The sequence below is a fragment of the Arachis hypogaea genome, chromosome 18, assembly GCF_003086295.3.
Source record: "Arachis hypogaea cultivar Tifrunner chromosome 18, arahy.Tifrunner.gnm2.J5K5, whole genome shotgun sequence".
Classification (NCBI taxonomy): Eukaryota; Viridiplantae; Streptophyta; class Magnoliopsida; order Fabales; family Fabaceae; genus Arachis; species Arachis hypogaea.
Genome location: NC_092053.1, coordinates 120,698,709 through 120,710,961, shown reverse-complemented (window position 1 = coordinate 120,710,961; position 12,253 = coordinate 120,698,709). Strand labels below are relative to the sequence as shown.

General features: G+C 34.1%; 1 protein-coding gene across 5 annotated transcripts; it reads left to right on the top strand.

The window, feature by feature from the left end:
• Positions 1 to 472: 472 nt before the first annotated feature.
• LOC112769399 (histone-lysine N-methyltransferase, H3 lysine-9 specific SUVH1) lies at positions 473 to 5,448 on the top strand. Of its 5 annotated transcripts, none has more exons than XM_072224115.1 (4): positions 489 to 645; positions 785 to 849; positions 969 to 3,355; positions 5,074 to 5,448. In XM_072224115.1, exon 3 carries the CDS (start codon positions 1,235 to 1,237, stop codon positions 3,290 to 3,292), a length of 2,058 nt encoding a protein of 685 aa, XP_072080216.1. In that variant the 5' UTR covers positions 489 to 645; positions 785 to 849; positions 969 to 1,234; the 3' UTR covers positions 3,293 to 3,355; positions 5,074 to 5,448. The 5 variants fall into 5 exon arrangements, with proteins under 5 accessions (XP_072080214.1, XP_072080216.1, XP_072080217.1 ...); XM_072224116.1 differs by lacking the exon at positions 5,074 to 5,448 and adding an exon at positions 3,530 to 3,710; XM_072224113.1 differs by having other exon boundaries at positions 473 to 645; positions 785 to 3,355; positions 5,091 to 5,448.
• The last annotated feature ends 6,805 nt before the right edge of the window (positions 5,449 to 12,253 follow it).

Sequence of the window (12,253 nt, the reverse complement as noted above, 5' to 3'; positions counted from 1 at the left end):
TTGTATAAAACAAAATCCAATTTGAAGAAAACAAAAATAAATTAGTCTTTAATTTTTTAAATATTAAACATATTAAAATTAAACATATTAAACTACAGTAAAATAAAACAATAATTTAGTCTATGATATTTTTGAGAAATTGAAAATTTAATCAATTAAAATTTAGAAAATAATTTTATAAATTGATTAGTTTATTTAAAAAATTCTAGACATACTATACCAATTTATATATTTATTGTATTAGGATTGTTTGATGTTTAAAAAGATTTGATTAGATAGCTGTAATGAGATAGAAAATTACTAAATAACACATATAATATTTAACCTAATATAAATAAATATAATTCATAAAATATTGAATTGAAATTGCCATTTCATTCAATTTAATACACTAGTTATAGTTATTTTATTATAATTTAATTATTTTGATTGAACCCCAATTAAACTAACTAAGCTTAATAAAAGCCGAGTTAGTTTAATTGTTATCTGTCCCTCTTCCTCTTCCTTTTCCTCACAACAATTGAAAAGTTACGGTGTATTTTCATTTCATTTTCTCTGCCGTCTTCTCCTTTTCTATTCGCACGAAGAAGAATCTGTTGCAAGTTACTCACTTTTCTCGCACCACGAAGATTTATTCTTCTTTTGGTAAAAGTTTGAAATTTCTCCTGTTTTATATTCAGATTCTCGTAAACTGCTTCTTTATATGTGTTTCAATGAGACCTATTGCTTTGATTTCGTTTTCCCGTACTTTTCTAACACTTTTTTTTTTTGTGGTTTTCTGCAGCAAAATGACGAGATGTTCCAAATTGAGTTGCTTTATGAAGTTGTGAATTTGAAGGAAGAACAAAGGTGACTAATTTTTAACTTATGAAGCTTGCTTGTACTGTTACTTTATTGAAAGTTAGGGAGGGTTGTAATAATGGAAGAAGGGTTATGTCAAAACTCATCAGATTCTGTTTATAAGTTAGGGATTGTAGATGTTAAACCCTTGCGTAGTTTGGCACCAGTGTTCCCGGAATCTACGCTAGGTTCTACATCTGCCCAGCCCCCATATGGATTTTCTCCATTTTTGCCCGTGGGTGTAAATCAAGAATTTCGAGCACCCCCTGCTCCCGCGCCAGCTCCGGTTCCGGCTCCAGCTCCGGTTCCAGCTCCTGCGCCAGTAAGGTCATTTAGGAGTTCAGTAGTTGAAGAAGAAGCCCCACGTGGAGCTGATGGTGATGGTTCTTCATCAATGGAGGGGCTTAGTGGTGCTGCTAATGACCGAAACCATGCAGCACCAGATATGTGTGGAAGCAAACCACCTCCTGGTTCTATTCCAGCTCCGGTTCCATTAAGGTCCTTTAGGAGCCCTCTGGTTGAAGAAGAAACCCTGCACGGAGGAAATGGTGATGGTTCTTCGTCCGTGGATGGGCTCAATGGTGTTGTTAATGACCAAAATTGTACGGCACCACATATGCGTGGTTGCAAGTCATCTAACACATCCATACCGGCTCCAACTCCATTACGGGTCTATAGGAGCCCCCTAGTTGAAGAAGTAAACCTACGTGGACCTAATGTGGATGCTGGTTCATCATTTGAAGGGTTCAATGGTGTTGCTAATGCCCAAAAGCGTTCAGAACCAAATTCACAAGGCAACAAATCATCCCAAAAGAGGAGCAGGGTAAATCAAGATTCAGATTTTGTATTGTCTTCGTCGATCAGTCTTAGTCTAGAAAAAAGGAGTGACGCTGACCGTGAGACAGTTAATTTTGTACTCACGACATTTGATGCTCTTCGAAGAAGGCTATTGCAACTTGAAGAAGCCAAGGAATTGAACACGACTGGTGTTATCAAGCGTGCAGATTTAAGAGCTAGCAATACTATGACACTCAGAGGGGTTCGAACGAACCTGAGAAGGAGAATAGGAGTAGTGCCTGGGATTGAGATTGGTGACATTTTCTACCTACGAATGGAGTTATGTCTCGTGGGCTTACATGGACAGACAATGAGCGGAATTGACTATGCGACTATGAAATGTGAATCTCAGGAGGAACCTTTGGCTCTAAGCATTGTTTCGTCTGGAGAATATGATGATGATACAGAGGATAATGATATTTTGGTATATAGTGGTCAGGGTGACTTCCACAAGAAAGATAAGAATGCGACTGATCAGAAGCTTCAAAGGGGTAATCTTGCTTTGGATAAAAGTTCACAACGGCATAATGAAGTAAGAGTCATCCGTGGACTGAAAGATGCTACTAACAAAAGCACAAAAATATATGTTTATGATGGTTTGTATAAAATCCAAGATTCTTGGATAGAAAGGGGGAAATCTGGTGGTGGCATTTTTAAGTATAAGTTTGTAAGATTGCCTGAACAGCCCAGTGCTTTTGCTGTTTGGAAATCAGTTCAGAAATGGAAAGAAGGCACCCTTTCAAGGAGTGGTCTTATTATTAAAGATCTCTCTTCAGGAATCGAGAGTATTCCTGTATCACTTGTCAATGAGGTTGATAATGCAAAGGGTCCTGGTTTCTTCACTTACGTTCATTCTCTCAAAAACCCAAAACCATTTGGTTCAATTATGTCTTCTCATGGATGCAATTGTAACAAAGCATGTGTCCCGGGAGATTTGAGTTGCTCTTGCATTCAAAGAAATGTTGGTGATTTTCCATATATTGCAAATGGTTTTCTAGTAAGTCGGAAGCCATTAGTTCATGAATGTGGCTCTATGTGTCGTTGTCTTCCGAATTGCAAAAATCGAGTGTCCCAGTCTGGTTTAAAGCATTACATGGAAGTGTTCAAAACGATGGATCGAGGGTGGGGTCTTCGATCATTGGATCCTATTCGTGCTGGTACTTTTATTTGTGAGTATGCAGGAGAAGTTGTTGACAGAGCCAAGTTAAGTGTGGAAGGAGATAATGAGTACATTTTTGATACAAGCCGTATTTTTAAACCTTTCAAGTGGAACTATGAACCTAGCTTACTGGAAGACGGGGCTTCAAGTGATGGCAATGAAGATTATGATATACAATCCCATCTAATTATAAGCGCCAAAGATGTTGGGAACGTGGCTAGATTCATGAATCATAGTTGCTCCCCAAATGTTTTCTGGCAGCCAGTTGTATATCATGAAAACAATCAATCCTTCCTTCACATTGCATTTTTTGCCCTAAGACACATTCCTCCGATGACAGAGTTAACATATGATTATGGAGTTACCCGCTCTGGTCATGCTGAGGGTAGCAGTTCATCCAAGGGAAGGAAGAAATGCTTTTGTGGATCCCCAAAATGCTATGGTTCTTTTGGTTGACATTTTTGCTGCTGTTTCTTATAGACCTGCGTGTTGCTAGCAATTGTATCCAAGGAAGAAGAGGTTTGTTATCTCTTTCATGTCTCCGAATTCCTTAGTTATTCAGATATGATCTTTATGACAAATGAGTACTGGGTTCTATTTTTGTTTCTTCTTTGTAATACTTTTTGCTTCTTGTTTCTATGTTGCCCTTTTTGTCAAAGTTGATACAATATCAAGAATCTTAATGTTTTTCAGTTTTGCATAGGAAAGGCTTGCAACAATCTTGGTCAGACCAGTTTAAGTGTTTATGCTAGTTATTCAGGAAGCAACTGTTTTGGAGTGGTCATTCATATATACACATGTAGCAGTTTCTTTCTCCCTCCCCTTAAACCCCTTTGTTTGGCCATTCATGAAATAAATTAGTAATCTATGAGAATGCATGCATCATGTTTTCTTGTCAATTTTTTTCCCTTATACTATTCGGAGCACGTGCTTCTTACATTTACTCCCACTTTTGGCTTATCGTTGATTTGAGTGAATGCATCAATGGCTTTTTGAAATTTTCTGTTACATGTGATGCCTGATGCAGTTGCTTGAATGGGCTTATGTTGTGTCGCTGTAAACAAATGTTTAAGCTTTCAAAGGATTGGATTGTGTTTTCTCGATAAAACAGATTGGATAAATTCATCATAACAGCCTATCTAACTATCCATTTTTAGCTTATTTTCTCAACCTGAAAAGTCACTTTAAAATAAGTCAATAATCAACAATTAGCTAATAAGCTTACATGATAAGTTTTCTACTATAAGCAACTTAAAACATGTATAAATGCATTCATCATATTGTATATGTACTTTATTGAAACTCGAAAGTAAAAAAATGGTTAGTGCAACCAAGATTCTACAAACTAGGTAAGTTTACATTTCCATTCAACAAGCGATTTTAGTTGATAGTGCATTCATTTCTCTTCAGATGCTATTGAGTTTATGACTCTGATTTTATATACACAATAAGTCAATATTTATAAATTTTTTTTCCTTTCTTTTGTTGGGTCTATTAGCTTTTGAAGTCAAGGCTTTGAAGTGTAGAAACATATAGATATAGACTTTTTTTGCTTAAGCTGTTGTGTAACACTGCATTTGCCTTTGTTGCCAATCACTACATAGGTTGTGATTAGGATTGTGTTCGGAAGTCGACAACTACCATAAAATTGTCTGTATGGCATTAAAAAACTTGGTCGTCTTATCCTTTCATTCATTAGTAATGCACTAAGCATGGTTTTGAACATCTTCATGTAGTTCTGTGGCCTGTGGATAATGAAACAGGGTAACAAACTTGGTAAACAAACGAGTTTATTGTAATCAGGAGGTGCCTTGTGACATTTTAGAGATGGAATCAGTTGAAACGATACTTCATATGAAAAGTACTATAAATTTTGCATGATAATATTTAGGGTGCACAATCTCACAGCATAGTGAACTCTGCCGGGTTGTCATTTAATTTTACTTTTTTTTTTTCCGCATTCTTTGGTTCTGGGTGTGTGCTTTTGAATGTAATTGGTGCCACAGTCCTTGTTAATTGCTGTTATATCACTTGTCTCTGAAATTTCCTGTTTCAGTTTATGAAGTCTTATCCATAAATTAAATATTAAAAAGAGATTTAAGCATAAATGCACTTTAAACACATAAGGCTTTGTTGTTGTCATCGTTGTTGTTTGGTTTATAAAGCTTTCTACATTGTTAGGAACATGCCTTAAAAACCATATGGCCAATGAAACTGTATGTCTTTGTCTAATGCAGTTTTTTCTATTTGAAAGGCGAAGGCGGCATGTGATATCGTCAATGGCAGAATCCACTTTTGTTGTTCCAACTTAGTTGACACATGCTTGCTTTGATTATTCAAATTGATCCATCCAGATTTTGAAAAGGAAAAGTAAACTAGTTGGTTTAGATTGTTAGAAAATTCTTGCCCAGTCTAAGTTTATAGGGTGGAAACTTTGAGTGAGGTGTGTAGTTATGATTCTTGGGACTAGAAAGTATCATCATATTTAATCTTCAGTCCTTGAGTTATGTAACCAACTATTGTTAAGAGGATACTTGTTTTCATATTTGGGATTAAAGAAGCCGATTTGTGAAACGATGCTGGTTATCCAATCAAAAGCGTTATTGTCAGCATTTACTAGACTCTTATGCTTACTTTTGGGAGAGTTATGTTAATTGTACCTAGTTTTTTATGTTGGGATCCGAGTCTTTATTATGGTTAACTAGAATGAGACCTGCGCCATGCGCAAGATGGGACGGTAAATTAATAATAGTATATAATAGATATTAAAAATTGCTATATTTTATATAATTAAATTAAATGTGTAAACTAAAGTTAAATTTGAAAGGTGTTTTATTTAAAATAATTTGTAGTATAAAAGATTTGGATGTTGGTATTGTACAAAGTGATATTTTTATTTGGTGGTTTGATTTTTGCATTTGTTTTAGTTGATGGACTTAGTCTTCTTATGTGGCGTTCGTCCTCTTTTTTTTTAATTGGTTGTTGTTAGAGTTGTTGCTTTCTTCTTTCTGTTGTAGGTTCTTGAAAAGACATGTTCTTTATGAATTGTTGAGTTGTATGCACTTTTTATTATATTGTTTGTTCCATCTTTGCATGTATGTTCTTCTTTTGAAGATGTGTCTTGAATTTGTATGATTTTCTTTTTTCTTGATCTCTTGATGGGTGTGATCTTCGTCTGATGATATCAGTATTGGCAAAGTTGGTTCCTATAATCAATGAATAATTTAAATTAGAAATAAAAATGATGTCTTAAATAAGTGATTTTTTTGGAGTATTACCTGTTTTATTTGTTGTAGTGGGTGTTGAGGTTAGTATTTTTTGTTAGAACAAATGTTTTGATAACAGTGTATTGTTGATAACTTTTTTTGAGATTAAAATCATTTTCTTTGACTTTAAATATACGTGTAAGGTTCTACAAATTTTTCAAGTGATGCTTCAATGCCATTATTTTTCTGAAGTGTCATTAGATTTGAAGCAGTTGTGCCTAACAATTTTTTTCTTCGCCATCAAATAGTACAAAAATTGTTGTAGCACTTTGATCTAAACTAAGTATTAGGTTAGTAACTAATAATTTGATAGATGGGATTATAAAAAGTATATAGAGTTACCTTGTTGTTGGATATTGTGGTGTTTGATTACATGTGCCACAAATGTAGTTGTCTCCTTTTTATCTAATATAATCATTTCTAAGCAAAGTGTCTTTTCTTCATTTGTAGTTGTTAATATTTTTCATAGACGAACTATGCAAATTTTGATAAACCAATTGTCTGTTTGTTTGATAATATTGTCCAAAGAATGATGCTCCATTGAGTAAGTTTGAGATATTGTGTAGTTCGAAAATAATTTTTTTATACTAAATTTGATATTATTTGAAGGAATAGTGATAAGAGACTTATATAAGTAGGCCAAATAGTATGAAATTTGAATATTTGTAACGTAAAATTTATTATGATTAATAATATTATTATGACATTTGTAATATGGATGTTTATTATATTTAATGAGTTATTTATAGAAATTAATTATTGGGGGTTATAAACTTATTGTATTGTTTATAACGGTAAGATATAATAAATATAGGGATATGGATTAAATGTCTTTGTAGGTTACAAATTTGATTAGACACTATTAATTTTTAATTATGATGTTTTTTTATTTTTTTTTGTATATATATATTTTTTTTGTTGATTTGAAAATAATAGGTAATTTGACAAAAATTGAGTAGAAAATTCTAAAATTTTGCCAAACAAATAATATTGCTGACATGATATTAGTAGAAGAAGAAACATGTCTTATGTCTTAAAAGTAATGTCGATAAACTTATCCATCTACTTTTATATATTAAGAACGAATGTAGTGTGATTCGATGAAATCACTCTCATAACATCAAGTTCAATAGCTAGGATTTGTTAAGTTCAATAGCTAGGATTTGTTAGAAATAAAATTTAATTCAATTCAAAATATTGCAGGGTTTTCTTATTGATTTTTAATTTAGATTGATTTAGGTTCTAACTTCTAAGGCCCCTCACATGATTTTAGTAAAACTGTTTGATATTTCTTATTAGATTCTCTTTTATTGGATTGAATTGCTAACTTATTTTTATTTAATTCCAAGTATATTCTAACATTTTGGAAAACGAAACAGCAGCAATGAAATAGTAACAATAATATACAAAAGAATGAAAAAAGAGCGGAAATAAGCAACAACACAAGATGTAGCAAAATAAAGAAGAAAAATGAAAAAAAAAAAAAATCTTAGGTTAAATTTAATCATACATGCAATCTTGGAAATTATTTGGAGAGCTCCATTAAATGAAATTGTCTAAAATACTTGTGAATTTGTAACATCTTTTCATTCTAAATTAATCTTTTCATTTGTTTTTTGTACAGATATTGTGTTTTGACTACTAAAATATTAAATTTAATATATTTTGTATCATTCTTACTAAGAAGAATACATAAACAATAGTAAGAGATATAATTTATTTTTTTTTTATTTTTCATTTTCTTATTCCTATCAATTTTTTATAATTACATTTTTTTTAACATTATCTTTTCTTCCAAAATTGTGAGACAGAAAGAGTTTTTTAATTTTAATATGGAGGGAATAATGGTGTATAGCAGGGATATGGGAGTCTATGGTGTATCACCGAATTGTGATGGCTGTGCAGAAGTAATCGGACAGACCGATTGGCAGCACTGAAATCGGACGGTACACAAATCGGTGGGTCCGATTTGCGTACTCCTTCCACGTGGCGCGCATGTAGATGGCTTCCTTGGTTGGCTTCGTTGCACTATACCCCAAATACGAGTGTTTCCCCCCTCCTTCATTCACTCTCATATCCCTCTCTTCATGCTCCCCAACCTCACAACTTTGCCCATTATTCACCATTGTTGGACCACAACAAACCTCGAAAAAAATTGAAAGACAAATGCCAAGAAGACCAAAAATCAAAGAAGTAAATCAACTAGAGCTTTATATTGTTAATTATCTTGGACATCCTAGTTATGTAAATTTTTATTTTTTAATAATTTGATTTAATAATAATAATAATAATAATAGTGATAATATTAGATTTTATTAGCAATATATATTATAATGGCACTAAGTAGAGATTAATCATGTATGTGTGTATGATATTGTTACTATTAAGTGGTTAGAAATAGAGATTAAAATAGGGATTATATATGTATGTATGATAAGTCTCTGTACCGTTGATTTGGGTTTATTTATCATTGTTGGTTAAAATGAAATAAAATGAAATGAAAGAATGAATGAATGTGAATGAAAGAAGGAGAATGAGATATGTAGATATTAGATATTGTTATTGGTATTAGTATTAGTAATTGAGTTTAATAAATTATTATGATTAATAATATAAATTTAATAAATTATTTATGATAATTAATAATTGAATTTAACATAAATTAGTAAACACTAAATCTAAATTGGAAAATTAGTATGTTGTTTTATGAATAATAATAATAATAATATTAGAGGTTAAAAGAAAAAAAAAATATTTGTTCTATGAATAAATAATTTATCAGTAGTGAAATTATTCTGATTAGTTAGTTAAGGTTAATTAATTTTTGTTATAAGGTAATAAATATGATTGAAGGATTTTTGTATAACAGATTTACTATGTATGTTTGAAATGCAATTATGCCGGTAATTAGTTATAATGGACATGTAAAGATAATTGTGTTTTTATTAATATAGTTATATTATACTGGTACTTATAACGGAAATGTGATATTGTAGGGTTCACGGATGTTGATATGTGATCACTTAAAGCCGCCGGATCCATACAACCAAATTGTTGAGTCACACTTATGCGACACTGGATTTTATTATGTTTTCCAGATTGTAGTTATCCAATGTCAGTCAGCAATGATTAATGCTCTGATTGAGAGATGACGGTCTGAGACTCACACATTTTATTTTCCGGTTGGTGAGTGTGCCGTGACCTTGGAGGATGTGGCAATAATTCTCGGTCTGCTGACAAATGGTCTTCCGGTTACAGGACCGACCATGAGTAGTTTTGAGGCATTGGAGGCCGAGTGCTTGCATCAATTTGGGGTTGTACCGAGGAAGACGGACTGTAGAAGAAGTTTTATAAAATTAACGTGGTTTAGAGGTTTGAAAGATCGTATAGTGTTGACTGATGATGTTCACATTTAGATATATGTAAAGTGTTACATAATGTTGTTATTTGGGACAATTCTGTTTGGAGATAAGTCGGGTGCATCGCTGCACTGGAAATTTTTACTTTTGCTCCGTAACTTTGCTGGGATCATACAATTTAGTTGGGGTTCGGCATGCCTGGCACACTTGTATAGATCATTGTGTAGGGTAACTCGTGTCGACTGCAAAGAGATGGACGGTCCACTGACACTGTTGCTTACTTGGGCTTGGATTCGGCTACCATTTCTTGCGCCGATTCCCGGCAACCCTCGAGGGTTTCCGATTGCAAACAGGTAATTTTGATTAAAGTATGCATTGAAAGAAGTTCTAGAAATTGTATTTTGTTTTCCACAAAATAAGTTAACTAATGGATTGTCTGATGGCAGGTGGCGTAACTGGGATCGTGAAAACTATGCCTACCGATATAATTCGCTTGTGCACTACAGGAGGTTGTTAGATGATCTACAAGAAGAACATGTATGTTGTAAAATACTAGTACCGAATTTAGTTTGGTCAGTGAATTAATTGTTTTGTAATCATCTGACTGTTTCGATGTGTCCAGTTTGTTTGGCAGGCTTCTGGCATTGGAGGCATTGACCCAGATGTGATTCCTTTAGACATCCGTCATAATTCGGTTATTTGGAGTGCCACGATGCCGCTAATATCTTTTGAATGCATTGAGTGACATGCATCCGATAGAGTCAGGAGGCAATTTGGCTTGAGACAGGGTGTTCCTAATCAAGAGCGGGATCTAGGTGCATCACACAGCGAAGTTCTAATTGGGCCTAAGAATCAAGATTGGGCCGATACCCACTCTTTTTGGGTGATGCAGTGGACCAATCGGTATAGTCACATTCTTGCTGATGACTTGGTGCCTTTACATTATCCATTTGAAATTTACATGCATTGGTACCGAGAAGCATTCGGTGCCCACTTGCAATTGTCGAACCTTGTATTTCAAGAGAATCCAGAAGGTTCTCCACCACCACCGCCACCGGCACAATAGGGGGGTTGAGTATTTTGCACCATATATTCCTGACACGCATCCGTCTGATTATTTTTCAGCGTCAGTCCCGGTACATCAACAGTATTGGGGTAGTCCATAGTTTGAGTCAGGGGAGCAAGCTTCATTCAGTTAGCTGCTTGGTTTCATGGCTCCGGGGCCGGGTCACTCACATTCAGGTAATTATGTTGATATTCCCACCGACCATCAAGTACATCCGGGTGGTATTAATCCAGTTCGAAGGTCATTGGATTCGAGACCTCGGGTTCGCACTTCCTCTGATAATTCTAGAGCCAGAATGTCTGTTGACTCGAGTAGGAGTGCTGAAGCGGCGGGAGGGATTATACAGAGTGAAAACCTAGACGTATTCCGATGAGTCTGATTCAAGAGAGTAATAAGGCAGTTGATGATGAGACTGATGACTACCTAGTAGACCATCCAGAGGATGAGGATGATGACAACGACGATGCTGTCGATGATGAGCCGGCCGCTCAAAATGATGAAGACTGCGACGATGATCCAGCACCTAGTGCAGGTAAAATAAAATGTTGATAATGAATTTCTATTTGATAATGAATTTTTATTGGTAGATTCATGATGAACTTCTATTTGTATTACATAATAAAGTGCTACATGATTACTTGCATCTTACATATGTTGTGTTTTGATAGGTACAACCACAAGTGAAAAAGGTAAAAGTTACAATCTTAGAGCTGATCCTCCATGTCGGAGTGCGAATCGGTATACCCCTATCCGCTTTTAACAGGATTGCCAAGAAGTGCAAAAAGTTATGCAAAGATGTGAAGTGAGCAGCGAGGAAATAAAGTGTTTGATGTTGTTATTTAAGTTGTATGGATTGATTGTGTTAACTAAGTTGTTGTAACTATTTTGTAATGGACTATGTTAATTAAGTTGTATGGATTAATTGTGTTAATTAGGTTGTTATTACTATTTAATAATGGTTTAATTACTCTGTTGGTTCTTATAGTTTCGTGAAATTTTCAATTAGGTCCCTATACTTTTTTTCTTTTTAATTGAGTCCTTGTACTAATTTTTTTTTAATTAAGTCCCTCTTAGTAGTAATTGGCTTAATTTTACAGGGACCCAACTAAAAAAAAGAATTGGTATAGGGACCTAAATAAAAAAAAAGTGTAGGGATCCAATTAAAAAAAATTTAGTGCAAGGACTCAATTAAAAGGACTCAAAGAAGTGTGGCTGAATTATTATTCTTGGCTGGGCCAGATTCTATTAACATTATTAGTAGCCCAACTCAAATTTTGGTTGGTAACTCAATGCTTGATCCGAAACCAATTGAGAGAGAGAGAGCAGATGCTTTGCCTTATGCTTCCAACGGATCTCATGTAGTAGATTTCAAATTCAATTAACTTGAATTAACTTATATTGGGAACCATGAGAGAGAAATTGTCATTGATTTGATTGATGGTCTTAATGCTACACGCTACTCAGCAAAGAAAGAAGTAAAAGCAACTCATTTTTAATTAATTTGTTCAATTTCATTTAATTGCTTTTCTTTCAACTCTCTCTTCTCTCTCATCTCTCTTCTCCATTTTCGGTCACCTTACAGAGAAAGAATGGAAGCTAAGCCTAGCCACCGAAAAGAAGGAGAAGCAAGTTACAAGACCATTGTAATGATGGCCAGAAAAAGAAAACAAAAAGTATGTTGTGGCTGAGATTTTCATCATTTATGGTAAGATTTGGTGAAGAGATC

Coding starts and splice junctions, on each gene's coding strand:
- LOC112769399 (XM_072224113.1), top strand. CDS start 920: ATGGAAGAAGGGTTATGTCAAAACTCATCAGATTCTGTTTATAAGTTA.